The sequence below is a fragment of the Plecotus auritus genome (assembly GCF_963455305.1).
Source record: "Plecotus auritus genome assembly, chromosome: 1".
Taxonomy (NCBI): Eukaryota; Metazoa; Chordata; class Mammalia; order Chiroptera; family Vespertilionidae; genus Plecotus; species Plecotus auritus.
In genome coordinates, this window is record NC_137770.1 from 236,634,036 (window position 1) to 236,660,819 (window position 26,784).

The following is a 26,784-nucleotide window of genomic DNA, read 5'->3' on the forward strand; positions in this document are numbered from 1 at the left end:
TCTTTACCTCTCTCTTCCACTCTCTCTCTCTCAACTGCCTCCTGCATGCCCCCTACTGGGGATCGAGCCCAAAACCTGGGCATATATATATATTCCAATAAACATGATCTCTTCTTTCTCTGCTACCAAATACACAAAGCTCTCAGATGAAGGTGACACAGAGTGGCGGCTAAGCAATGTGGTATTTGCTGCCCCACGCTTGTGAATGCTATGGAGGTCTATCTTTGTTCAGAATATCTCTGTGCTTACTGCAAACAATTCTCTTTTGGACCATTTTGCTTTTTACTGTAATAAATGACACAGACATGGAATACATGGAGGGTTTGCTTGGCAACATAATCCTAGCAGGCTGAATCTCAGGGTGACGCTAATATTTCTGAAAGCCATAATTCTCGGTCTACCAGGATTTGCCTTCCTTTCCCTATCCAGGGAAGGATTACTGCTGACAAATTGTAAGTCCTTTTCCAAATATTTACTTTCTTTCAAGGTCTCTGGATGAAACCTTTGAAACTCACAAATAAATGCGAGGAAAGCTAGCAGAGCAGCTGTGCCATCGAAATGTAATTACACATTTCATTTGCATGCGACTTGGTAGGTGGAACAATAGGTAAATAGATCCTTAAACTCTATTGGCCATTAGAGTTTCTTTATTCTAGTCTTTTATTTTACTTTTATTTTTTAGGAATGGCAAGTAAAGTACAGGGTCCCTATGTTTACTTTTAAAGCCTGTGGAGTTTAGGATATTGGTGGATAACTGTTTGCTAACCTTTCTCTTTCGGTTACTGTTCATCTTTCCCCATTTATCATTGGATCACCAGCACCTGATCCCATGTCTGAACACAGGAGTTGCCTGCCCAGCCCCCAACTCCTCCGCCCAAAAAAAAACCAAGAAGAAATGACGCTAAGTTCAAACTGGTTAGAGCAGCTTTACACACCTGTGTGCTCCAGACCTGAAGTCATGCTACCCAGATCTGCTCGAGAGAAATGAGGCTTCCTGTGTTCTGCTTGGTTCAAAGTCAGGGCAGGGAGTCTGTGATTGGCATGTCCCAAGAGTATTTAGTAAATAGCACTTAGTAAAGGAAACAATAACAATAAAACTTATTAAAAATAGTAAAATGCCCTGGCCTGTGTGGCTCAGTTCGTTGAGCATTGCCCCATGTACTGACAGGTCACCAGTTTGATTCCTGGTCAGGGCACATGCCCAGGTTTTGGGCTCGATCCCCAGTAGGGGGCATGCAGGAGGCAATTGATTGATGCTACCCTCTCACATTGATCTTTCTGTCTCTCCCTCTCCCTTCCTCTCTCTAAAATCAATAATAAGAACATATCTAAAAAGGTAAAAATAGTAAAAAAAAAAAAAAAAAGGCAAAAACCCTTCCCCCCTTGTGTCCTCTTACTGAGAGAATTGCAGTATTAGAATGAACAAAATTAGTATTCAAAAGTGTGCACTGGTCAAAATCATTAACACAAGCACAGGAAGTTTAAAATCCTCTTTGCCATGCTTTTCTCATATTAAGAATCGTGTTTCTTCACAAAGATTACATTAGTGTTTTTTTTTTTCTTCAACATTTAACCGTAGGAAGGGACTCGCACTACAAGTTTCAGAGCATCCGTGGTCTGATGATAAACATGTTTGAATCCTTATTGCTGTAACTAAAGGCATAAAATTAAAAAAGAAATGCAAATTTCAAAATTAAAGTGAAGGGGAAAGTATCATCCCTGAATGTAATGGTTTACCAGGCCTCTGGTATTTGAATAAAGAGTCTATAAACCTGAATAATTACTAAAAGCACAACTTCTATGGACATAATTTTTCTCTGTTGAGTGGAAAAAAAATTAACCAAAGAGAATGGAGGAGTTGAATTAATTGCATTTCAGAGGGGCATTTTCATTTCACATGGCAAGTGTTTGTGTGTCTTGCTTTTCTATGTAGCTATCAGAGGACAGCCTTGTGTTGAAGAAAGCACCATCCTTAGTGTCCTGTCATTGGGCTTTTAAAACATAAGTAGGTTGCACACAGTCTTATGAGAAGCATTTTTATATTGCTGGTGGACATAAACTGCTGCTAGCCACATTATAATTTTGTCCTTTGAAATATTAATTTATAGCCAAACCATTGTGGCTCAGTGGGTGAGAGTCTACCTATGAACCAGGAAGGAGGTCCTGGTTCGATTTCCAGTCAGGGCACATGCCTGGGTTGCAGGCTCAATCCCCAGTAGGGGGCGTGCAGGAGGCAGCCAATCAATGATTCTCTGATTCTCTCTCCTCATTGATGTTTCTCTGTCTCTCTCCCTCTCCCTTCTTCTCTGAAATCAATAAAAATATATGTAAAAATTCATCAATTCAAAATATTATTTTCATAATGCATGTTTAATTTGCTGAGGACTAAACTGAATTTCTTAGTGATTCTCTGGAGACAATCTAGTCATATATTTTAGAAAAAAAAATAATGTAAGAAATGTTAATTACCACTTCTAATATATTTTCATGCCAGTCGAGGAGAGAGAAAAAGCCTTACTTTGATTCAATGTCTTATTTGATTCAAGAGTGTATTTGGACTGTCTGGCTGTGGTTGCTTGCTATTGAAGATGTAGCGGGTTAAGTGCGTAAAAGCAGAATATGATGTGTCATGAGGTTTTTGCTTTGAAGATTTGCTTTTCCCCTGCTGACTCATTCTTCAACTCAGTGCAAACTGCCCCCTTTAATAAAAGGGCATCTGTAGGCATTTGCAATAAGAATGCTTTGTAGTGATGTGATCACTACTCAAAACTAATGTGAAGATTAATACTTAACAAAATTATTCAATATGACAAGCCTTTCTCCAACCCAGCTATGTGCCAGGTACTACGTGGTTTGTAAAGGTTTCCTCATTTGTCTGTCACAACAACCTGATGAACTGGGAATTGGTGCCAATTACTGTTGTTAGTACTGCCAGATCCATTTGACAGATGGGAACATTGAGGTTCAGAAAAGTTGAATGTATTTCCTAAAGTCACAGGCCTGTAAAGTACACGGTCAGGTTTCAGTTCTAGGGCTATTGGCTGCGGAGCCTGTGTTCCTCCCACCTCGCTGGGAGGCTATTCTGTATTTGTTGTCATTCTGCATCAGGCCAATTAGGACAGGAGCAGTATGTTGTCAGGACGTATTAAGCATAGAAGTTCACAGCCCGCAGGCAGAGCAACAACTTGCAGAAGGAAGGAAATGCTAGAGAATGAGTCAGGAGGATCTAACTCCTAATGCCAGTCATCAAATTGCTGGTAAAGACGGACCTCCAGGCAATGTGTTCCTGACAGTGGTTCCCCTCTGTTCTTTTGAGTCATCAAAATCCTATTAAATTTCTCACCAAGTCTCCTCTGTGCCTAGCATAGGATAAGCATGCATACTTAAAACAACAAAACAAAAGCGAATTTCAAAACATCAAGATGGACGTCCCTGGCTGGGCAGCTCAGTTGGCTAGAGCAGTGGTCGGCAAACTCATTAGTCAACAGAGCCAAATATCAACAGTACAACGATTGAAATTTCTTTTGAGAGCCGAAAACCGACTTCTGCGCATGGGCCACGAAGTTTCAATCGCACTGTCTGTGTGCGCCCGCACGTGGTATTTTGTGGAAGAGCCACACTCAAGGGGCCAAAGAGCCGCATGTGGCTCGCGAGCCACAGTTTGCTGACCACTGGGCTAGAGGGTCATACCAATATGCCAAGGTTGTGGGTTCCATGCCCAGTCAGGGCATATGTAGGAATCAACCAATGAATGCATAAATAAGTGGAATGACAAATGAATCTCTTTCTTGTTTCCTCTCTCTAAAATAATTTTTTTTTTAATTAGCTAGAAGCCATCTCAGAATGAATGAGCAGGTCTCGCCCTTAGAAATTATACCCTTTGCAACTTGCCATAGTCTCTAAAATGTTCCTTTACCCTTAATAAATATCAATTAGCTGACTGTGTATTTAATACCTCAGCCATTTAAAAAATCATTTTAATTTTACTGTGTACAGTCACACATGGTTAGCTTCTCTAGAATTTTATACTGGCTCTGGGTGGAATGAGAAACTAAAGTGTACATATAAGCTAACCATATTAAAATATAAATATCATGCTATGATCTTGAGGATTGTCAGAGATGGACCATATACTCATATAAATGATAACTTTGACTTTTATTGGCTGAGCTATCCTTAGAGGTTTAACAAAATAAATACTTATTGCTATATTTCCCAGAAGAAAATGAAATGAGGACATACTCGCATTGCCTTAAGCAAAATATATGGAATCTAGAAAAAAATAAAATATGAAGCCCATGCTACCCTAAAATATGTTTGGTGGACAATTTTCTTTGTTTTTGTTTGCTTGTTTGCTTTAATCCAACACTTAAGTTGGGCTACTGGGGAAAAAATGGGTTGAGAAAGACAGGAAGGTACATTGTATGTTTTATTTAAGGGCATAAAATAGAGCTAGTTTGAATATTATCCAAGTCCTTTAATTATTGGATTTTTAAGTAAGATTAGGAATTTGAACCAATTTCACTTAGAAATGCTTGGTAAGCTGATGTGTACTACTCAGAAGAATGTTTTCTATCAGCATCGTATCTCCCCTATCCCACCTCTACTGGAGGCCCCCTACACACTTCCCAGAATAAGAGGACTTACGTTGAAGATCCTCTGACGTTTGCAGTAGTTCTGTGGCCACAGCGGGAGCCTCTGCTGGAAAGGATTTGTATGTGTCCCTAGGCTTGTCTAGTGCAAGGATTTAGGCTAAGAAAAGTGTACACGTCTCTCATCAAATAAATGATGCCTTATAGCAATTTGGTTGTAATCTCTAGGACAAGGGTGGGGAACCTCGGGCCCTTGGGCAGTGCTGCGAAATCATTTGGTCTGGCCCTGCCCAGGCATTAGAGATGAGTTAAGTAAATGTTTGACCAAATATAGCAGGCTAAGTTTTAAGTTGATCATTTGTATGGCCCGTGAATGATGTTATAAATATCCAAATGGCCCTTGGCAGAAAAAAAGTTCCCCACCCCTGCTCTAAGATAATCAAAGTTTGGAGCAGAAATTTTTTTCAAAGAGTAAGAGAGAAAGAGGGCATAAATATATTTTAAAGGGTATTGAGGATACATACTTGAAAATTTGGACATGTGGGCAGGAAAGCAAATAGAGGTGCACAGTTACCTGGAAATAAGAATGGGGCTATTGGTGTTGAAATCAAGGAAAGAAGGCATCTCTTGGTAATCTAGACAAGAAAGAGTCGATGTTTGAAGCCATCACTGGAAGCCGTAGTCATCTAGAAAAAAGGGTCTGAAATGAAGGTAGCTGTGGAGAAAAGTGACAGAGCTTGTGCTCGGCCAATGGAAATTACTGGTTTTCTTTCTGTTATTGCTTCTCATAACTGTCTGCTGGCATGGCTGATGGCTGGTGTGAATCCATTTGCTGTTTGTGGAAATGAGTGAAAAGGGTGTTAAACTTCTCTAAAATAAAGAAGATGAACTGGCCCTAACCGGTTTGGCTCAGTGGATAGAGCGTCGGCCTGCAGACTCAAGGGCCCCAGGTTCAATTCCAGCCAAGGGCATGTACCTTGGTTGCTGGCACATCCCCAGTAGCAGGTGTGCAGGAGGCAGCTGACTGATGTTTCTCATCGATGTGTCTAACTCTCTCTTCCTCTCCCTTCCTCTCTGTAAAAAAATCAATAAAATATATATTTTTTAAAAGAAGATGAACTAGTAGTATTTACTCCTAAGGATTAGTTGAAATGGTCCATGAGGATGATCATGGACTAGTTACCTTTCACTCAGAGACAGGACAGGCTTTGCTTTCACATTTGCAGAAACTCGTAAGACATGCTTTTCTATCCCCATTTCACAGATGAGTAAACTGAGGCAGGCAAAAGCATGGAGCTATGAGTCTGGGAGAAGTAGAAGAAGAAAAGCTCCTGACAGAGTGCCAGGGAAATATGCAAGGAAAACATACAAACCTTCTCTGGATCTAGGGCTGAGATCCACAGGACTTAGAACAACAAAAGCTCCCTGAGAACTGAAGTCTGAGGCACAGGAAGGGGCAGCTTTCTTCCAAATCTGAGCACAGTTGGGGTTTTAGGAAAAAAAAAAAAAAAAACAGCTTTGTTTTAGAAGTCAAACCAAGAATGATGTGTCTTGCTCAATATTTATATTTCTAGAAATGACACTAAAGGAAAACTTTTTTTTTTTTTTTTTTTTTTTTTTTTTTTACAGCTCTTGGAATTGTGTGTGTATTAAAATTACATTTTCCTATTTGGATGTGTTTACCTAGTACCACCTGGTGGCAGCTAAAAATATTTCAGGAAAGGAGAAGACCACATTCCCAGTTTCTCAGATTCAAACTGCAGTCTCGGGAGGGAGAGGCTAAGCACTGAAAACATGATTGGGATGGGACCACGTGTGTGAGGTGGTTTGAGTTCAGCAAAGAGCTGGCACTGCAAGCTCTTGTCATGTTGCCAATGTCAAGAATGACCCCGCTTTTTATTAGGAAAGCATTTTCAGGTGAATTTTCTTTAGCCATAATTGATAGAAGTTTATTTCTTCATTCTCTACCTCCCTGATCCAAAATACAGATGCATAAGACAGTTGGCTAGTGGTAGGAATGACAAGTAAAAACCATGACAGCAGAGAACAAAACCTAAGTGGAACATACAAAGGTGTCAAACCTATCACCTTGGCCTCGTTAATATCAGGTTACAGCTAATTGTGCTAACAATACTTTCAGTCTCTCCCCCATCATTATGTAATAATGACTTTCTTTTTATCACTGGCTTAAATTGCTCTTTTAGATCTAGTCCCTTGAAATTTCTTATCTTCCTCTAGGCACTCCCCTATAAAATATTTATTCAACCAATATTAAGTATCCACAATTGCCTAATGCAATGCTAGATACTAGGGGTTTAACATTGAATCAGAGGGTTCAATTCATATTCTCATAGTTTTAATGAAAGAAACTACTTCTATTACTACTACTACTACTACTACTACTACTAATAATAATAATAATAATAATAATAAGTGCTACTCATGCCAGGCTTTGTTCTAAGTGATTTATTTTGATTGATTCATTTAATTTTCCCAACAACCCTATTAGGTAAGTACTACTTTTATTCCAATTTTATTAATGAAGAAACGGAGCACAGGCAAGCAAGTAACTCACCCATACTCACCAAATCAATCAGTGGTAGAGATGAGATTCAAAGCCAAGCTGACTCCAGAATCTATTCTTAACCAGTGCTTTCTACTGCCTTTCAGTGTACAAGAAAGCAAACAATAGACAAGAACATTAATAAACAGATTTACAGTAATTTACAAGAACAAATAATTACTTTAGAATTTACAATAATTTGTAAAATAACTTACATTAGCAAATGAGCCATCAGGAAAATCAAATATAATAGTAGCGATAGAGTCATGGTCTGAGAAGCGAGATATGAGTATAGAGGGGGCTTCTCCATTCAGGCTGGCCAGAGACACTAGAGCTGGGATCTGAGTAATAAGAGAGAATCCATTCTGTGAAGATCAATGGGGAAGAGCCTCCCTGGCAGAAGGAACAGAGAGTGCAAGGGCAAGAGGGATGTGCAAGAAGGTTCAGGGAGCAGAAAGATGGCTCCTGCCCTTGGAGTGTTGTGAGCAAGGATGTGGAGATGAAGTTGGAAAGAGAACAAGAGCCTGATCCTGCAGAGCCTTAAATGTGAAGGTGAAGAGTAAGAAGATGTGTGGTCTGACTCTGCCAGTCCCTCTGAAGAGACCCATTCTAAGTTCCATGAGAAATCACTGGGTTGCTTTGAGCAAGGAAATATGATCCTTTCCATCCTTCAGATTGCTTCTGCTGAAATGTTTTCCCCTATTCACAGCTTCTGTAGTACTTCTCAAGATATTTCCTGAGGTACATAGGTGACCTACATCTAATATCCAAAATGTCCATGGCTGGCTCTTTCATTGGAAGGCCGAAATCCTTCTTTCTCTTGACTTTTCTTTTCCGGACATTCCTTTTTTGTTCTAATTGGTCTGAATGTCTGCATACGGCATCCTTATCAGGGAAGGTACAGCCATAAATATATCTTCTCTGATTAAGGGCTGCACTAGAGGCATTTCAAAAGTGCTGAAAGCAAATGAAATCATGTTTTATCACTAGAAACTGGAGATGGTTTGGCATTTAGTAAAGCAAATGTTTGACCCAAGGGCACCATTGTATCAGTGTTAATCATGATTCTTTTCTATGTTAGTACCATCTTGAAACTGAATAAAACTATCTGATGAATAATATTCCCACCATGAATGTGAAAGGGCCAAAGGAAAGAATTACAATATCTGTAGTAATGGCACAGTGAGGACAGAAGGAAAGCTGACTAGTTGTCATAAAAGAGGCAGGGAGCATGCCTCTTCAAATACACGGAGTCTGCAAACTTAGTTTCCACAGTATCTACCACATGTGCTTGACTTAAGTTTACCTATTAGATTGAAAATTCCCTAAACATCAAAGTTTGACTGTTTTTTATTATACAACATCAGTCATAATATTTTGTAATGTATAGGGTATATATTAATTTGAATGGATGGATGGATGTGTGGATGGATAGCTGTTTGGATGGCTGGGTGGATGGATAGGTGCATGGATGAGTGGGTGGATGAAAAGAAAAAAAAAAAAAAGAGAATTCAAAGGTCTTGAGAGTCAGAGTGCAGTCTAGGTAATGCTCCCTCCTATAAAGAAACCTTGGTGTTGGTCAAACCAGATGATGTAACATGAGATCAGGAACTAAAATATCATTGATAATCAGTCTTAAGAGAAGGTTAAGCTTTCGTGTCTAGAGAATAGCTAATTTCTAGCTCTCCTGTTTCTAAGGGTGAATCCAGGCAAGTCAAGGATATTTAATCAAATGATATTAATTGAGGACAAAACTTGTCATCCTATCTTGACCCCCTCTTAGACTGGGTATAGGTATCACTTTAGATTTCCTTATGTCACTTCCCTCAGAAATATATTCCTGACCCCCAAGACAAGTTAAGGGCCCATCCCAGGTGCCTCTACTGTACAAAAATATACCATCATTTATATGTAAATGTCATATTGTTTCAAGCTATACCCTCAGTGTTTAAAAGCTAGTATATACTAAAATTATTAAGAATGTCACCTCTTAGTGGGAGAAGTCACCCTCTGCCTGATTTTCAAACTTAAGACAGATCCTTCTCTTCTAGGATAAGCCTATAAATCTATCCTTATCCTTGTAATCAGGAGATTGGGATGAGCTAATAAGATGATAGATAGATAGATAGATAGATAGAATCTGAATTTTTAATAGGCAGTATTTGTGAACATATAGTCATTCTTTTATATATTGGTCTAGAAGCATTCAGAGGGGGAGGGGTGGGGGGGGGCACTTGAAGGAGAAAAGCTATTACAACTTACCAGCATTGCTCTTTGTCTTTCTATTGAACCTACATAATAAAAATAAGTAAATATTTTAATTTGAATATATCTGTAAAAATAGGTCTATGATATATGCTCCAACATGATTAATTTATATTAATGTGATATATATATATGATTTTGTTTTGTTCTTGTGTTCTGTTCCCAATATACTTCATTAATTTTTTCCTTAGCTATCCATCTACTTAAAACACAGTCAGCATCTACCTCTAGTTCTTCCCAGTTCATTTCACCTTCAACCATCTGTGCTTTTTGTTTTATTAGCTTTTTATTTTATTTTACAAAATTTTCACTAATACATATATATATCTTACTTTTTCATCAAAAATTGTTTTAATATTTCTAAAGTAGAACTCTAAATGTATAGATATTTATACTATTTATTATAAATCAATCTATTTTTTTCTTTTTTATACACAATGTAAATGAAAAAGTACTATTGGAATTCTAGTCATAAGCTTTGGAACCAGAAATCTGATTCATGTAATTAATCTGGAACTACTTTAGCAGCATTTTAAGTGTCTGTTTATGGATTTTGGAAGGATGTAGATGTCAGATTTATAAGAATTTGAGTAATTGTGTTTTTAGGCACTTATTTTTAAATGGTGTCATCATAAACATTTTAGTGTATTTTGTGGGCTTGGTGTCTGAGTGATTAGATGCAGTGGAAAGAGTACTTGGTTTCTTAACAGCCCGTTACAAGCTCTTGATGGAAAAAAAAATATTTATTGCCTGAATAGTTTCCTCAACTGCCACCATTATTGTAACCTCGGTGACCTGCTCTGTACACTATATTGAAGGTTGAGTGAGCAGCAAGTTAGAAGCTTCACCAAAAGAACAGAGAGTAAAGGATGGAGCAATGTCTGGTGGAAGGTCAATGGAATCACTGTAGCCTAGCCTGAGAAATGAGTCTTTAAAAGAATATGGCATGTACTTCCTCACAGATAGAAAGGAAGAAGAAAACATGGTAGAAAATACAGATGTTTGGTGTTGAAAGGGAATGCTAGAAGGGCTCTCTTCTGATAATCCCCCTTCTGACTGCCACAGGAAATAAGTTCACCTGATGAAAATGAAGATAAGAATGCAGTTGAGAACTTGAGGAAGTAAAGTTTTGGAATAATCCATTTTCTCCAGGGGAAAGTATGCAACGTGGCATAAATACCAACTTAACACTTTTTGATTCCCAATCATATGCTAGGAATGAGTCTCAGGATATTAGTTGTTATTTCATGTATTTTTTTTTTTTTTTTTGCCAATCCTGAAAAATAATAATTCAAATGAGAAATTTAAGATCATAGAACTTGAGTAACTACTACAGGCACATGGTTACTATACCTGAGAATCATTCTAGACCTGTGCAGTTACTGCTGTCATGTTAAAGGCATTAGCAACAATGGAACTGACATCCAATGGCACCTGGAATCACCATGCTCAAATCTGGAAAACACTGTTCTGGACAAGAAACAATAAAATCTTCACTTTTACTAATATTTATGTTTTTCAACTAGAGAAAGAAGTGGGGGAAAAAAGTCCACTGAATTTCAAGCATATTTTCTAACTTATAATTGCATATATAGTCAAAAGTAAGCCTTGAAAATGCCTTATGACCTTTGCAGCCCCCAGACAAACACTTTCATTAATAGATAGGACCTTATTTCTAAAGCAGATAATTAGAATATGTTGTCACAAAGATGGAAATGATAGCGTCTTATGCCAAAAAAGTCCATAGGGTTTTGTAGCTGAAGTAGGTTGAGGCTTTAATAGTGAAAAGATGTTTCTGATAAACCTGCCTGGGGCATGTTAACAGATAGGTCTTGTTCAAGCTCCAGTTAACAGTTGAATGCTGAATTTAATTTCAAAAAGTATAATAGCTTAGGAAATGTGGGGAAATTATTGAAAACCTAGTTTACAATTTTATTTTTAGATGTACTATAATTTTAATGCATGAAGTAGTTTTAAATATTCATTTAATAGCCATGTTTTAACCTCTAATATGTACAGGGTGCATGCAAGGTAGAGGGTCAGATAGAAGAAATATAAAGATGAACATAAACTTCTCTGACCTTGGGATCTTTTCCCCATAATGTATAGTCTGATAAGACATCACCCACCTAGTTTATGCTTAAAACATTAATCTTGAACTAGAACTCCAAAGAACTCAAACTTCCATCCTACTTTTTAAAATTTAGAATTCAGAGAGTGCTTAGGAAGAACAAATATCTCCCACCAGATTGTATTCTCCATGGGGTCAAGGTTCACTTTATTTGTACTCTATCCTGAAACAGTGTCTGTATACAGTAGGTACTCAATGACTTCAATAAATAAACCCATTGCGCCAGTCATGCTGGCCCAGGGATCTGAAATTCTCACCACTGAAGTAAATTTTGTTGTGGATTTGGAAGTTATCTTCAGAGTAGGGCCTGTTAAAATGTAAATATGTTATTATTTGAGAGGTATCTCCTCACTGGATGCCTGTTTTTCAGCCACATGATTAGATTAATAGATGAGATAGCTGAAGTTGTGAAAATAGACCCTAGGCCCTAGGGGAAGGAGAGAAATGCTGGATTTACTTTGATATAGTAGGAGGGGGCTTGAGGTTTGGAAAGAACCTTAAAATATGAGAACTAGAAAGCCCGTAAAAATGTCACAATTCAGTAGGATTTTTATTCTTTTTTAGCTGTGGTAGTACCTACCTCTTTCAAATGAGTTGAGAACAGGACCCCAATTTATTTCAGTTATTTAAGTGTAAATGATCTTGCAGCCCCACTTAGACTTCTCTTGGTCCCCTTCCCCATGGAAGCTTGTGGGGAATCACCAGACCCAACTGTGAAACCAGGAATCTACTCCAGCTTCCTCACTTTTCAGAAGAGCGAGTCAAGGCCATGTGAGTTAGATAACCTTTGCAGGACAATGACCTTGATAGGATAAGAATTTAAGCTATTCTCTTGGTCTTAAATCCCATTCAAGTCCACAGGAAAGGAGCACAACTGATCCTAGGTTTTTGCCTAATTGTCTTGTTTACGTTGGGCCAATGTTAAAGAAAAATTGCACTGGACAAGTTAGACAGTCAAGGAAAGCTTTATTCAAGACTATTGCAAAAAGGGGTCTCTATTGCAATAGAGAGAGATTGGACTCAACTCCTCTGTAAAAAAAAAAAAAGTGGGAGGATTTTTAAGTGTTGGGGTGAACTAATAGAAAAGTACTAGAGGGCCTTATGGGGCTGCTTGGTCAATGTTATGAGCCCATCTGTGTTTTCTAATTGATGCTTATCCCAAGTAGGCTCCTCCTCTCCCACAGAAATTTGAAATAGGGATCCTGTCTTTGTTGATGATAATATTTCAAAGGAGGGTGTAATCAGATCCTTGAGAAAGACATTTCTTGGTTTTAGAAGATTTACATCTCAAAGGGTAAGGGAAAGAATTTATAACTTCATTTTCTAACATCAATGTTCTAAGAAAAGGGAAGTCAGGTGCCTACCATCAATAAGAAACTTGTCTAAAGTTTAGTGAAGGTAGGGGATTTCAGTGCCCCCATTTGTAAAGAGCAGGTAACAAAACCATATCTTAAGAAAGTTTTTGAAAATTACATGGGTTAATATTATAATGCATTTTTATTATTTTATTTTTTAAAATACATTTTATTGATTTTTTATAGAGAGGAATGGAGAGGGATAGAGAGTTAGAGACATCGATGAGAGAGAAACATCAATCAGCTGTCTCCTAACTGGGGATGTGCCCGCAACCAAGGTACATGCCCTTGTCCGAAATCGAACCTGGGATCCTTCAGTCCGCAGGCCGACACTCAATCCACTGAGCCAAATAAGTTAGGACTATAATGCATTTTTATATAAAGAACTTTATATCATAGAAATATCAAATACAGAGAGCCTATTAGAGCTCATCAGATGAAACCAGCTTCGGTAAAAAGAGTAAGTGAAATAAAGGGTAAAAATAATAATCCCTGATGTTTTACAACTCCCTAATAAATGTCAAGTACTTACATTATTTCTAATCCCTTACAAATTATTCTACTTTTGTAAGGAAACAAACTCTCAGAAAGGTTAAGTCATTTTTGGTTCAAGGTCACACACCAGCAGGGGTAGAGCTGTGATTCAATCATAGGACTGTCTAACCTCTGAATCTTTTTTTCCCCCTAAAATGCCAAGCTTTTTATCAGAAAGTGTATCCTGCCCAAGGCCAGAAAACACACACCTCTATAGTTACCTGTCCCGGGAAGCTGAGAGGTCAACTTTTTTCATTGTTTTGTTCCCAAGTTTTTAGTTTTTTGTTTGTTTGTTTGTTGTTGTTGTTTTTTTTTTTTTTTTTTTGTGTGTGTGTGTGTGTTTTTTTCTGTGGCTGTTGAAATGAGTGGCAAAAATTGAGTGGACCCATTGACTGGACAATAAAGCTATTCAACTGCCAACTAAGAGTTATAAGGGTGCAATTTGACATTTTCTGGAACAGGCCATGTGAGCACTTAAGTACATCTGTGCCCCATTAGGTGGCAGGCAGGTGACCTTTCATTCCCTGCCTTCTATACTTGGTGTGAGCATGAAAGGAGTAGAGTGTGAAGAGACAAGAAAAGCTCTCTGTTGTAAGCAAGAGCACTTAACCTCCTTGGGCACAGCAGGGTAAGGAGAATTTTATGAGAAGTCACCTACAAAATAAAAGCTTTTCTTTGTTTAGACTGCAGCATGTGACTTCCTCTCTCCCGCTGCTTATCAATTCAAGGAAAGCCCATTCAACAGTTCTGCTGGAGATGTGATTTAGGAGGTGAAATCACCTAGCTGAGGTCAGCAGCTCTCTGCAGAGGACTGGGCTGCCTTGGGGGTTAAGCTACTTTCACTAGGAGGCTATGACTGTGGACAAAGCAATTTTTTTTCCTCTGAGCCTCAGTTTCCTACTCAATATAAAGATGTAAACTAAATCACTCCTAAAATTTGTTTCTTACAGTCTTGTAATTAGGATTCTAGGGAGCTGTCTAAATGATGTTTCTTCCCAAGGCACTTGGGCAATTACCCCAGCCAGAAGAGAGCCTTCCTTTTCTGAACTCCCATACCATTGACTGTTTGAACCTCTCAGATACACTGCCCTCTTCTTTGTTTGTGTGAGAGGCAGCCTGATGTGGTGGAAAACACCCAGAGACTGGCAGATCTATGCCTATATGCTCAGTCTGCTGCTTCCCACGTGTGTGATATAGAATAAATGCTCTACCCTTTGAGCCTCAGTTTCCTTGTCTATAAAATGGAGGTATAGTGGATATTTTGCAAGTGTTTTCTTTTTTCTAGAACTTTGTAAAATACCTTTCCTATAATTGGAGAATTCCCCATTTTATGAATCTTCCTCTCCAAATTTAAGCCACAAACTCACTTTTCCATCCTACCTTGCAGCTAGGCCTCAGACACCTGACCCAACCCTCCACCAATCAGATGCATCATCATAACACTTGATTTGAAGGTGAGGAAGTGCCATCAAGAGTCCACAAGAGTACAGGAAGAATCACTCAGGTTCCAAGCAGAGAAGTGTTAGGGATTTAGGTTTCAAGCGTTAGCTGTGAAAGTTTTGCACCAGTAGTCCTGATGACATGATTGGCCATTGAGCCTGACCAAGACTAACCCAAGAATAATTCTCTGGCTCTCTCAGAAATTCTCAGGGCTACTTAATATTCTTTAATAAATTCTATTTTTGCCCAAACTCAGTACAGTGGGGTCTGCATTTAAAACTGGAATATCTGACTGTTACATGTGGATAAGCATACCTATCATGTAAAGATGGTTTGAAGATTAAATAAGGTCAGTAGTGCACTGAACCCAATACAAGGAACAGAGTCAGGCTTTACAATGGTATTGTGTTTTACTATCTTTGCACATTGGATGGTCTCAAATAAATTGAGAGCTCCTTGAAGACCACTATGCATGTTGTACCAAGGCCCCATGTTCAATGCTTAGAGGGAATCAAAGAAACATTAATAATTGTCTTTCTCTTAAGGACATTATATCTCAATAGGAGCAGCAATAAAACTTGAGCTCATGTGTTAGATTATCTGCAGTCCAATCCCTTCTTTTGAAGCTCTTAGCTCTCCCACTAAGTTTAGAATACATAGCAATCCTATACCTCTGTTATTCTTCTCTGTAAAATAATATTTTTTCTTACCTTATATGGCCATGTGAATATTAAATTAGTTAATTCAATTGAAGCATTCAGAATAGAGTCTGGTACATAGTAAGTGCTCATCAGATGTTGGCTCTTAGGAAAGTTAGATAACTAGGCTAAGTGTCAATAGAATTATTAAATGATCAGAATTTACAAACCACAAGTTCCCAGTTGCCCACAGAGTAGAGTGATGCCCTTGTAGAAATGTCACCTAGGGCTCTGTGTCTTGGAAACTTGTGAGAACTACCATGAACCTAGCACATACTGAGATCCAAGAACTCTAATCCCCTTGCACACCCATTATCCCATTCACTTCTCCCAGGAAACATGGAGCTAATGATGACTATTCCTGCTCTACAAATAAGGGATTGCTTAGTGACATGGTCAAGGACCCAAACTAGAAAGAAGGGCCGGGACTTAAATCCAGGCTCTCTGACCCTAAATCCATGTTCTTAATTCCTGCTCCTCAATTCTGTGGGAGATTTGGATTCTCCTGACCAAGTGATTCTGAGTGAATTTTATCTTCCCAACCCTTCTAAAAATGCATTTAGCACTTATGTGGTATATAGAAGCATGGTAATGCCAATTATTTTAGAAAGTGTAATGGTTTGGGAACTGTCAAGGAAGAAGAGTCATCTTTGGGTATAGTTATTTAAAAGCAGGACAGCTCATACCTGGGCCAGGTAGCTCAGTTGGTCAGAGCATCATCTCTGTATGCCAAGGTTGTGGGTATGATGCCGGTCAGGGCACATACAAGAATTAACCAATGAATGCACAAATAAGTGGAACAACAAACTGTGTTTCTCTCTCTCTCTCTTTCTCTCCTTCCTCTTTCTCTAAAATTAATAAAACATATTTTAAAAGTAATAAAAATATAATCAAGACAGCTTTAGTGCTCTATCCTTAAAAAAGAAAAGGAATTGTCTATCAGTACAGAGTACCATTTCATTTTGAAGAATCTCCTTTTATTGGGTCTACATAGTCACCATTTGTTTAGGAGCTTGTTAACAGTTATTTTAGGAAAACATTGTTGACAATTTCCTAATGGGTAGGATTTTCTTCTTTATCTCAACAATTTAGATAAAACTCACTTTGCCATGGGTGCAATTGGATTTGGCCATTTACCCACCTGAAAGCATAATTAAAAGTTGGCAAAAATAATCAGTAGAGAAAATGAAAGCATTTATGTAGATTTATTTGTAAGTCAATACTTCAGTTGTTAATGGCAATAGAATTGAAAAGTATTACAATCTCTCAGAATAAGAGTTAAAGCTAAGGAAACCAAAATGGTTGGCATATTAAGCAAGTTCCTAAATCATAACCCATTTTCCACTTAAAAATTAAATCCAGTGTTGATTAAATGCAGCTGTTGTAGATATAGGAAACATCTGACACAGGGAATTAAAGAATAATTAGAATGACAAATCAAACTTTCATATCAGTAAAAGGGGAAGTTTACCTTTTACGTATAAAAATGTATTTCAGCTGATGTCTAAGCAACAGATGTATTGTCATAAATTGCCCCCAGAGCTAAAGGATCCCCAGTCAGTACCATCCCATCACCAAACATGGCTGGGATAAAGGCAATGATTAAAAGAAAATAAGATAGGGTTGGTCTAGTACAGAAAATAAGACCACTGCCTGTCCTTCCTTTTTTTTATTCCTTCCTTTCTTTATTCCTTCCTTCCTTCCTTCCTTCCTTCCTTCCTTCCTTCCTTCCTTCTTTTTCTTTCTCTTTCTTTTTTATATTAAAGAGAAAAATGGTCTTCTAATCAAGCAAGTGGACAAATGAATCCCTTTAGGAACACCCTTTATTAAAAAAAAATAATAAGTAATTTGCTACCAGGAAGTCAAGGTAGATTAAAAGCTGTCCAAATTTCTAATGATAGTAGCTACAGGGTGACAAGATACTGATTTCTTGAGGACATTGAGGTGGCTTCATCAAAGTACCAGCAGTCGTCCCCAGGACCATGAATCACTGCATAATTTCTGTCCATGTACTTCCCTGTTCACAAAAGAAAATATGGGAATGCAATTGTCAGTAATAACTAGAAATGACAGTTCATCAGCTTTGTGATCCTCAGTCTCCTTGTAAATCTTAAAGAAGTATTGAGAAGTGGTAGGTGAGCAGGACTTTCATTTTACATTCTGCACTTTTGGGGATAATTTGAACTTTTCTTAGGCATGAGAAAAATATATAATTTTGTAAATATGCACTAAATAAAAGTGACTACTGCCCAGCTCATGTGACTCAGTGGTTGAGAATGCTGGTTCAATTCCCAGTCAGGGCTCATACCTAGGGTGTGGGCTCAAACCCCAGTAGGGGGTATGTAGGAGACAGTTGATGAATGTTTCTCATGGATGTTTCTAACTCTCTTTCCCTTCTTCTTTCACTAAAAATCAATAAAAACATTTTTTTTTAAAGTGACTATTGATGACAAGTGATTGACTAATCTTTAAGGGGCAAAAATGCTTTGAATTTCAGTGTTGAAGAAAATATCAGCAATTAAGCTTTTAAAATATAATCTCTTTATTTCTGCACAACAACAAAAAAGGTAAATTTTTAGCAATAGTATTTGAGGGATACTACTTTTTTTTGTACATGCCAAACTTATCTCTAGCCCTTATGAAAATGTTTGAGTGAATGGTGGGAAACAAATAATTTAATGAATTGAAACATATTTTAAATCAGGAAAATCCTAAATGATAATTCTTTTTGTTTTATATTTTTACATTTTTAAATTAAGGTATATTGACATATAATAAATCTTTAAAATGTTTAATATGACAGAGAGCTAAGGGCTGGATGTGATTGTATGAGCCTGTGGAAGTCATTAGTTATAGTTCTAATTTTAATAAAATCTTCATAATTCTTTTACAGAGATTGAGTTACTTAGAGCTTGATCAATGGTATCAGTGCCACTAGGATTCATAATTAAAATCAACCTGCTGTAGCTAGCAATATTTAAGTTTTTGTGGAAGACAGGTTTCCAATGCAATTGCTCTAGCAAAGGTACTTTTCTTTAACACACTGAGTCTTAAGTTTTGAGTTCTTGCAGCATTAAAAAAGATACTTCAATATTACAGAAAGGCTCTCTTTGCCCGTTCACAAGTAAAATTTAGATTGAAACATAATTCTGTGATGACAAGATGGGGAATGAGTATAGAGATATGTTTCAGTAACAGGGATGTAAATGTTATATTCATTAGTTTCTGTGTCAATTAACAAGAAGTAATGGCTAGCTTGGAGCTTGTCTTGTCAAACCACCCGAGTCAACAGATTGCCTCTCTTTCAAACACCCTTATTAACTTCTTATTAAGACTGATAGTCTCTAAATTTAGGTCTACTTTTCTACCAGGGTAGAATTACACAATACGGGGCTTACAGATTTCTGATTTGATTCAATTGAACTTTCAATAATTTTCTTATTAAATGGGTAAACACACACACACAATTTTATACTCACAAGGTATCTTAGCATAATAACCAGTTGAATCATGCTCTTATTTCTGGCTCCCTTTGCAGTTATCCCTTCTCTGACACCCACATTCACTCACACACTCCAAGACAAGGGTAGTGTCTTTTACCACAGTCTCAGCCTGGTATTTGTCCCCAGCTTGGGACCAGGCTAATTGAGATCATAGTCAGAAAAGCTTTCCCAGAACATCAAAGTCTAGGGTGGTTTTGCAAGTGACCCAACATAGATGCTTCCCTAACTGGCCTCCCTCTGTTCACTCTTGTTTTCCTCCAAACTTGTTTTCACAGTATCTCAAGAGCACAAATGGGGTCAAGCACTATCCTGCTTAATGACACCCCCATCATTTATTTTATTTTTTAAAATATATTTTATTGATTTCAGAGAGGAAGGAAGAGGGAGAGAGAGACAGAAACATCAATGATGAGAGAGAATCACTGATAGGCTGCCTCCTGCATGCCCCACACTGGGGACTGAGCCCACAACCCTGGCATGTGCCCTGACCTGGAATTGAACTGTGGTCTCCTGGTTCATCAGTGGACGCTCAACCACTGAGCCACTCTGGCTGGACACCCTCATCATTTTTAAATCAATCCCAAGCTTCCCCGAGTTTTAAATATCCTAGGTGTCAGATGGAGCTCCCACTTCTTGGAATCTAGAGGCCTGCTCCTCCCCGCCCTCCTCTGCTCTCTGCCCTGTGAAGAGTCTCATGCCCTCTCCAAGGTCCCTGCAGGTTTCAGAGTACCTCTCACTCCTAAACCTACTCTCCACTCAATTACTTTTCACTCCACCTATGGATCCTAACAGGTAATTCTGTCTGTTCATCTCTGTCCTGATGTTACAACAGATATGGAACTTGCTTTGATTTCTACAAATGAAAAACAAAACATGTATGTTTTTTTTTTCTTTGTGGAAAGATGATACTGAATATTTGGGGGTAAGGGTGATAAAGGGCATTTTCAACACAGCTGAACAAACAAAATCTATCTTCTCAGAAGTTCTTTGCCAGTCCCCTGCCCTTCATATTTCTATCCCTGCTCTTTTTCTCTTCCTGCTCCTTCTCATTGTTTTTCTTGTGTCCTTAGTAAACCACAAAATCCAATTTCTTTTCAAAGTGGAGCAGCTAGCTTTCTGTTTTCTTGATTTCATTGCTTGCTACCAGCTTTCCTAAACAAAGCTTATTTCACTCCTAATAGGGATTCTTGGGCCAAGTACTAATGAAATATAGATTATTTGACAGTCTAAAAATTCTTTCTTTCTTTCTATCAATAATGTTCTCTTTCTAAACTTCACATCTTTGTTTCTGCCAAAGTTAACTTAGGATTTCTGGAATGGCCCAGGGCGCTCTCATCTACAGAATTTTGAAAATGTTGCTACCTCTCCTTGGAATCCACTTCAGTTATGAGGATAATTCTTCTTCATCTTTCAGGTCTCATCTAGAATATAACTCCGTGGTAGAGTTCTGTGGTTCTAGAGCAGCCACTTAGAGCATGTTCAAATATATAGTCATTCTGGTGACTCAGATGGAATACTCTATGACCACTTTTATCTCTCTTGAAGACAGCGAGGTTTATATATCTAATCCTCACCTCCTACGACAAAGTTCGTACATAAGATTATGTAAAATGCATACATGCATGAAGGAAGAAAGAGATGGAAATTCAGAGTTGTGCTAAATTGTTCAATCTAAAACTATAAAACCCTTTCTAATTCACTGCCAATGTCTTTGATCAAACAAGACCTGTCTCTTTGTATAGTCTTCTCAGCCTTTTACTGCATTTAGAGTTTCTAGAACATTTCAAATGCACGGAGTGAGACATAATCAATTATGATTTTAGTTTCCACACTTATGTAATTCCTCTTAAGCAAAGTATTTTGGTTCAAATAAAGCTGCTGGAAAGACAGTTCTAAGCCGACAATTCATCTTTTAATGCAGCATACTCAAAGCCAATTTAATTCACGTCTTCTTTTACTGTATCCAAATTTGACATGTTAGAAGTAGTGCAATTTTCTGTTCAGCAAAGTTTGAGTGTTTATCAAAACAGATAGATTGTTCACATTGCCACTCAGAATAAATAAAATAATTTAGCAAATTGAATTGTGCTGTCTTTCTGAGTAGGGATAAATGGTCTGTTATTTGCTATAATTCTTCACTTTACTTGGCCTTTCTTAATATTGTTTACTTCAGCTGCTGCTTTTTTTTCTTCTGGCATATCACATTTTGAATTTAGTTCAGTTCTCTTTTAGGAACAACACTGTTTGAGCTGAAAAAACAACTCAATAATAATGGATCTTGACAGCAGAAGATTACTGTTTTTATTTAAACCACTCAAGGCCCGGTGCACAAAATTTGTGCACTCGGGGGGGGGGGGGTGTCCCTCAGCCTGGCCTGCGCCCTCTCGCAGTCCAGGAGCCCTGAAGGGATGTCCAACTGAGGGCTTAGTGGGCCTAAGCCGTCAGTCGGACATCCTTAGCATTGCCACGGAGGCAGAAGAGGCTCCCACCACTGCCGCTGTGCTCGCCAGCAGTGAGCCTGGCTTCTAGCTGAGCGGTGCTCCCCTTTGGGAGCACACTGACCACCAGGGGGCAGCTCCTGCATTGAGTGTCTTCCCCCTGGTGGTCATGGTGCATCATAATGACCGGTCATTCCACCATTCGGTTATTTGCATATTAGCTTTTTATTATGTAGGATATCCTGTAGATGAGGCCCCCTAGAACCAGAAGAAATACAAAAAATTCACAGTTAACTCATTCTCAAATTGCCCCCACTTAAAATCAAATTGCCCCCCCTCCGCTGTGAGGCGTGTGCTGCACCTTGGGAACCACTGGGCTTGACACTTTTCTTTTTCTTTTTTTTTTTTTTATATTTGAAGGGTTTTTTTTTTTTAATTATTATTTTATGTACAAAGAGATAGCATTGTGTCATAAGGTAGATGTCTTGAATGACCCATTCACGGAAGTTCACTTAGTCCAACTTAATGAAACCTATGTCCTTCGCGTACTGACGGAAACACTGGCGGCACATGTTGAGGCCGTACTTCCGGATCAGACAATGGCGGTTTGAGCAGACGTGGCAGGAACGAGAACCCTGGCCGAATTTCTTCCGATGGCTCCAGTAGAGTTGCTGGTGACCCATCTTGCTCACTCCGTAGCAACGAGGCAAAAGGAAAGAGGTAGTGCACGCATGCGTTCTTGATATTTTGGGGACAGTCTCCCAGAATAGGGCTTGACACTTTTCCTCTCTGAGTTTCATTTCTGAATACATACGCATATACCATGGGAATTGTAATCTCTTTCCCTCCTACCTCACTGGGTTGTCATGAGGAGGTTCTGAACTAAAAAACCTAGAAATGTTTCATCAAGTAAGTGATGTCTAAACGGGAAGGAATTGTTATTTTTAAGCTCACGGGTACCCTCACAGGTAGCAGGTGCTGATTAGGGGAGGAGGGCATGATTGTTTCCTGGGACTGTTGCTATGGAAGCTTTGCAGAGGATTCTGCAGGCCTCAGAGGGGCAGGCTCTGGCCAGCAGCCCTGTAGCGGTGGTCGTCCCTGGAGGTGCTGGTGGGGAGCAGGGCGTTAGGAGGGAACTAGGGGGGCAGCAAGGCTGAAGGGGGAATAACTGTCAAACCTTCCCACTTGGCGCCATTCTTTAAATTGTACATGGCTCTTTTGCAGCTGTACCTGCTCAGGGCAGGGCTCCAATCTCCTGGAGCCAGGTAGGGGCCCGGCCAGGGTGGAGCCAGGTGGGCTAGGAAGGTGGGTTTAGCCACACCCCCAGTGAGGTTCAGCATGCTTCTGCTGTGGAGACAGAACTGCTGCTGTTGTGGGGGGAAGGGTCTGAGCCTGGGGGGCCGCTCAGGCCTGCCTTCACCCAGGTCTGGAGTTGTAGGCAGGAGAGGCATGACCTGCCCCAGCAGAGGGGGCCCGGCAGTGGCGGGCTGTCTGGAATGCTATTGTTGTGGGCGCCCCTGGCAGGGGTGGTGGGGAAAGAGATCAGGAGTCGGAGGTGTGGGTTGCAGCTACCCCTGAGGCTGGGTCTTCTCCCTGTACGGTCAGCCTCCCCGTCCTTGCAGGGGTATTGGAAGAGCTCCCCGTGGCCACTTCCTCTTCCTTCTTTGCAGTCCAGGCTCCTGTCAGGCACTCTCCTCAGACCCCCAGGAACTTGGCTCTGGCCGCCGGCCCCCTGCTGCTGTGTGTAGCCTCCTGCTGGTCTGTCAATATGCAAATTGGTCGTTACTGGGACACCATATTAGACAATTAGCATATTACCTCTTTATATGTATTGATGCTTAACTTAGAAAAATAATTGGCATTTGGTGAAAATATTACATGATGGAATGGTGTAAGCATGCCTTGATATTAGATAAACACAACTGACATCATTGAATACATACAGGTTATTCAGGTTGGTGACACCATTTAGTCATTCAAATATGGCTTTGGTAGTGTCAACATTCCATATTTTTACATTATTAACTCCATTATTCACCTTTCTGTCCAACATCCTAGCAATTGTTGACTCAGTTTTTACTCACTGAAAGTTGTTATTTTTGGATAGATTATTCTTTTATAACAAGTATCAATGTTTAAAAGCACGTGATTTCATAGCCTAAAGGTAGACAATAAAATATAACAAACATAAACATTGTCCTACATTTAAGCTACTCAGCAAAAAGCAAAAATGTTGTCATAAGCCAACATTTTTCCAATTTTCATTTTATGAACAGACAAATTGAGTACTATTTAGTCTATAATTTGGAAGAAAAAGTTGCTAATAATTTGTATAGGCATAAACTTACTTGAAATGCCAAGATATATGGATATATTGCTTGATTTTTCCTATCATCTTTTTTTTTATTTATTTTTAAATGTATTTTATTGATTTTTTACAGAGAGGAAGGGAGAGGGATAGAGAGTTAGAAACATCGATGAGAGAGAAACATCGATCAGCTGCCTCCTGCACACCTCCCACTGGAGATGTGCCCGCAACCAAGGTACATGCCCTTGACCGGAATCGAACCTGGGACCCTTCAGTCCGCAGGCCGACGCTCTATCCACTGAGCCAAACCGGCTTCGGCTCATCTTTTTTTTAATGGTTTAATGTGTAACCTCAAAAAAATCTTGCTATAAGTCTATTTTTGAAACAAATGAGGAATAGGTGTATGTTTAAGAAACTTTGATAATAAAGTAAGATAAAGTTTGTATTAGAAGCTAAACAATTTTGGGGAAGTCCGATATCAATAGACTTACCAGTTGGTAGGTCACTCAGGGGCCAGGTTGGGAGGAGATGGAACACACACATTGGGTAGTTTGAGAAGAGTTTAATAAAGGGCATAGAGAAACCATAAGGAATAGTACAGTCTCTCAAACCAGGGCAATTGGGCAATCTGAAACCTGAAGAAATGAATGAGGAGGAGCTGCTGGAGCCTGGCAGGTGTTGGGGGTAGGGGATGTATAGAGAGCCAAGGGATAAACTGTTACCTTTGGTCAAGGAATGCACCCAACTGCAGCCAGGCCTCAGGGAAGACTTTTAAAAATCCCATCTTTCTCTCCTCCTCCCTCACAACTCAGACCAGGGCACCCCAGGGGCTGAACCCAAATGGAAGCCAGTGATCTGAGAGCCTTTGACACTCTGATTTACTTCCCAAGACTGAGAGCAGGTGTGTGAAGGGATACAGGGAGGAACAGACAGAGATGCACCACCCAGTAAACAAGAAAAACCATGGAGGATGTGCTTATGGAGCAAATGGACAAAAAAATGTTTACTTACAACAGCCTTCATTGTGTTTATTATTAAATCAATTCCCAGCTTGTTTTGAATATAAAAATGTAAAACATTATTTTCTCTGAATATCCTATATAATAAAAGGCTAATATGCAAAGCTACCAAACGGCAGAATGGACAGTCGCTATGACATGCACTGACCACCAGGGGGCAGACACTCAATGCAGGAGCTGCCCCCTGGTGATCAGTGCACTCCCACAGGGGGAGCTCCGCTCAGCCAGAAGCCAGGCTCACAGCTGGCAAGCACAGCCATGGTGGCAGGAGCCTTTCCTGCCACTGCAGCAGTGCTAAGGACCCCAAAAGGGGATGTCCGACTGCCAGCTTAGTCCTGCTCTGGCCTAAGCCAGCAGTTGGACATCCCTCTAGGGGTCCCGGACTGCAAGAGGGTGCAGGCCTGGCTGAGGGACCACCCTCCCCCCCCCCCAGTGCACAAATGTCATGCACCAGGCCTCTAGTGTGTGTATATGTGTGTGTGTGTGTGTGTGTGTGTGTGTGTGTGTGTGTGTATAAAATTTGCTTTATTTCTCAGAGATTCGCCATGTGCAAACACATACCTCTGATAAGAAATTTGCTTAGGGCTCTATCTATGGGTGGATGGGTGGTTATTTGGGGTCTGTAAGACTATGATATAATGTGACAGAAAGATTGATTCTTATCATTTTAGACATACAGAAGGCACTCCTACCTGCATTTTATTTGGGGTGGGCATATTAGTAGGAATCCTATATAATAAAAGGCTAATATGCAAATTGACAACACAGCAGAATGGCTAGTCACTATGATGCACACTGACCACCAGGGGTCAGATGCTCAATGCAGGAGCTGCCCCCTGGTGGTCAGTGTGTTCCCACAGGGGGAACGCCGCTCAGCCAGAAGCCCGCCTCACAGCTGGCGAGCGCAGTAGTGGTGGCGGGAGCCTCTCCTTCCTCCACTGCAGGTGGACGGTAAGGAACAAGGGGTCCTGACTGTGAGAGCCCCAGACTGCGAGAGGGTGCAAGCCGGGCTGAGGGACCCCCACCCCCTTGTGCATGAATGTTGTGCACCGGGCCTCTAGTGTAAATATAATGCTGATGATGGATCCTCCCTCTGTGGCTGACAGAATCATAATTCTTCATACCAGGGTTCCACATTTAAGGTATTTTCTCTTTCTCAGTATCTGAAACAATTATTTTAATGATGGACTTTAGAAAGCCAACATATAACCAAGAACGACAGGATGCATACTTTAAAATGGATCACACATGCTGACTTAAACAGTTTTATTTAAGCACAAAGATATAAGCAATCAATTGCAAATAATACATAGACATATTTGCAGTGCGGACCTTATGTTTATTCCCAGCCTCGCTTAGCTAAGGGTTCAGTGAAATCTTTAGGTGGGTGTGAGTTTGATGAGAATTTAAGTATACATTCAGTCCTCTTTTAGACATAATTTCTGAGATGAATACATATGTGTGACTGCCTTCAACTTTGGACATGGGAGACTATAGGAAAATGAGAAAATGTTCCATAAAACTACCTTCTACTAGGAAAAGGAAGGAAAAAATGCCTTATAGTTCTACCTGACTAAATGGTGTTTTACATTATATAGCTCTGTTTTTTGTAAAAGCATAATTAGCTTTTTCCTTTGACCTTCCCACAAAAAAAAAAAAAAAAAAAAAATACAAGGAAAAAGAAATTGCTCTCTGTGGCTTAAATTTTAGGATCCACTCTTTTGTGTTTTAAGTAAATGTGAACTAAACATAGTGGGAACATATAGTGCTTTTTCCTCATTCACAGTTTTAGTCTCCATTTATAGCACCAATTTTTAATATCCAAACATTTATGTCCTCCATTATATTCACAGTGTAATCCTTTCATCCTCAAGTCATTACATGGCATTAGGGTTATTACCACTCTAAATAGCTGTGAACATTTCTCAAGAGTCCACA

At 39.4% G+C, this 26,784-nt stretch overlaps 2 protein-coding genes across 7 annotated transcripts in view; one reads left to right on the plus strand and one right to left on the minus strand.

The window, feature by feature from the left end:
- Positions 1-26,784, plus strand: part of KCNIP4 (potassium voltage-gated channel interacting protein 4) — a 995,976-nt gene that overhangs the window by 654,693 nt on the left and 314,499 nt on the right. The gene's annotated exons all lie outside the window — the stretch shown is intronic.
- On the minus strand, positions 21,963-22,262 carry LOC308233490 (small ribosomal subunit protein uS14-like). The gene has a single exon (XM_080640524.1). It carries the CDS (start codon positions 22,200-22,202, stop codon positions 22,032-22,034), a length of 171 nt encoding a protein of 56 aa, XP_080496650.1. The 5' UTR covers positions 22,203-22,262; the 3' UTR covers positions 21,963-22,031.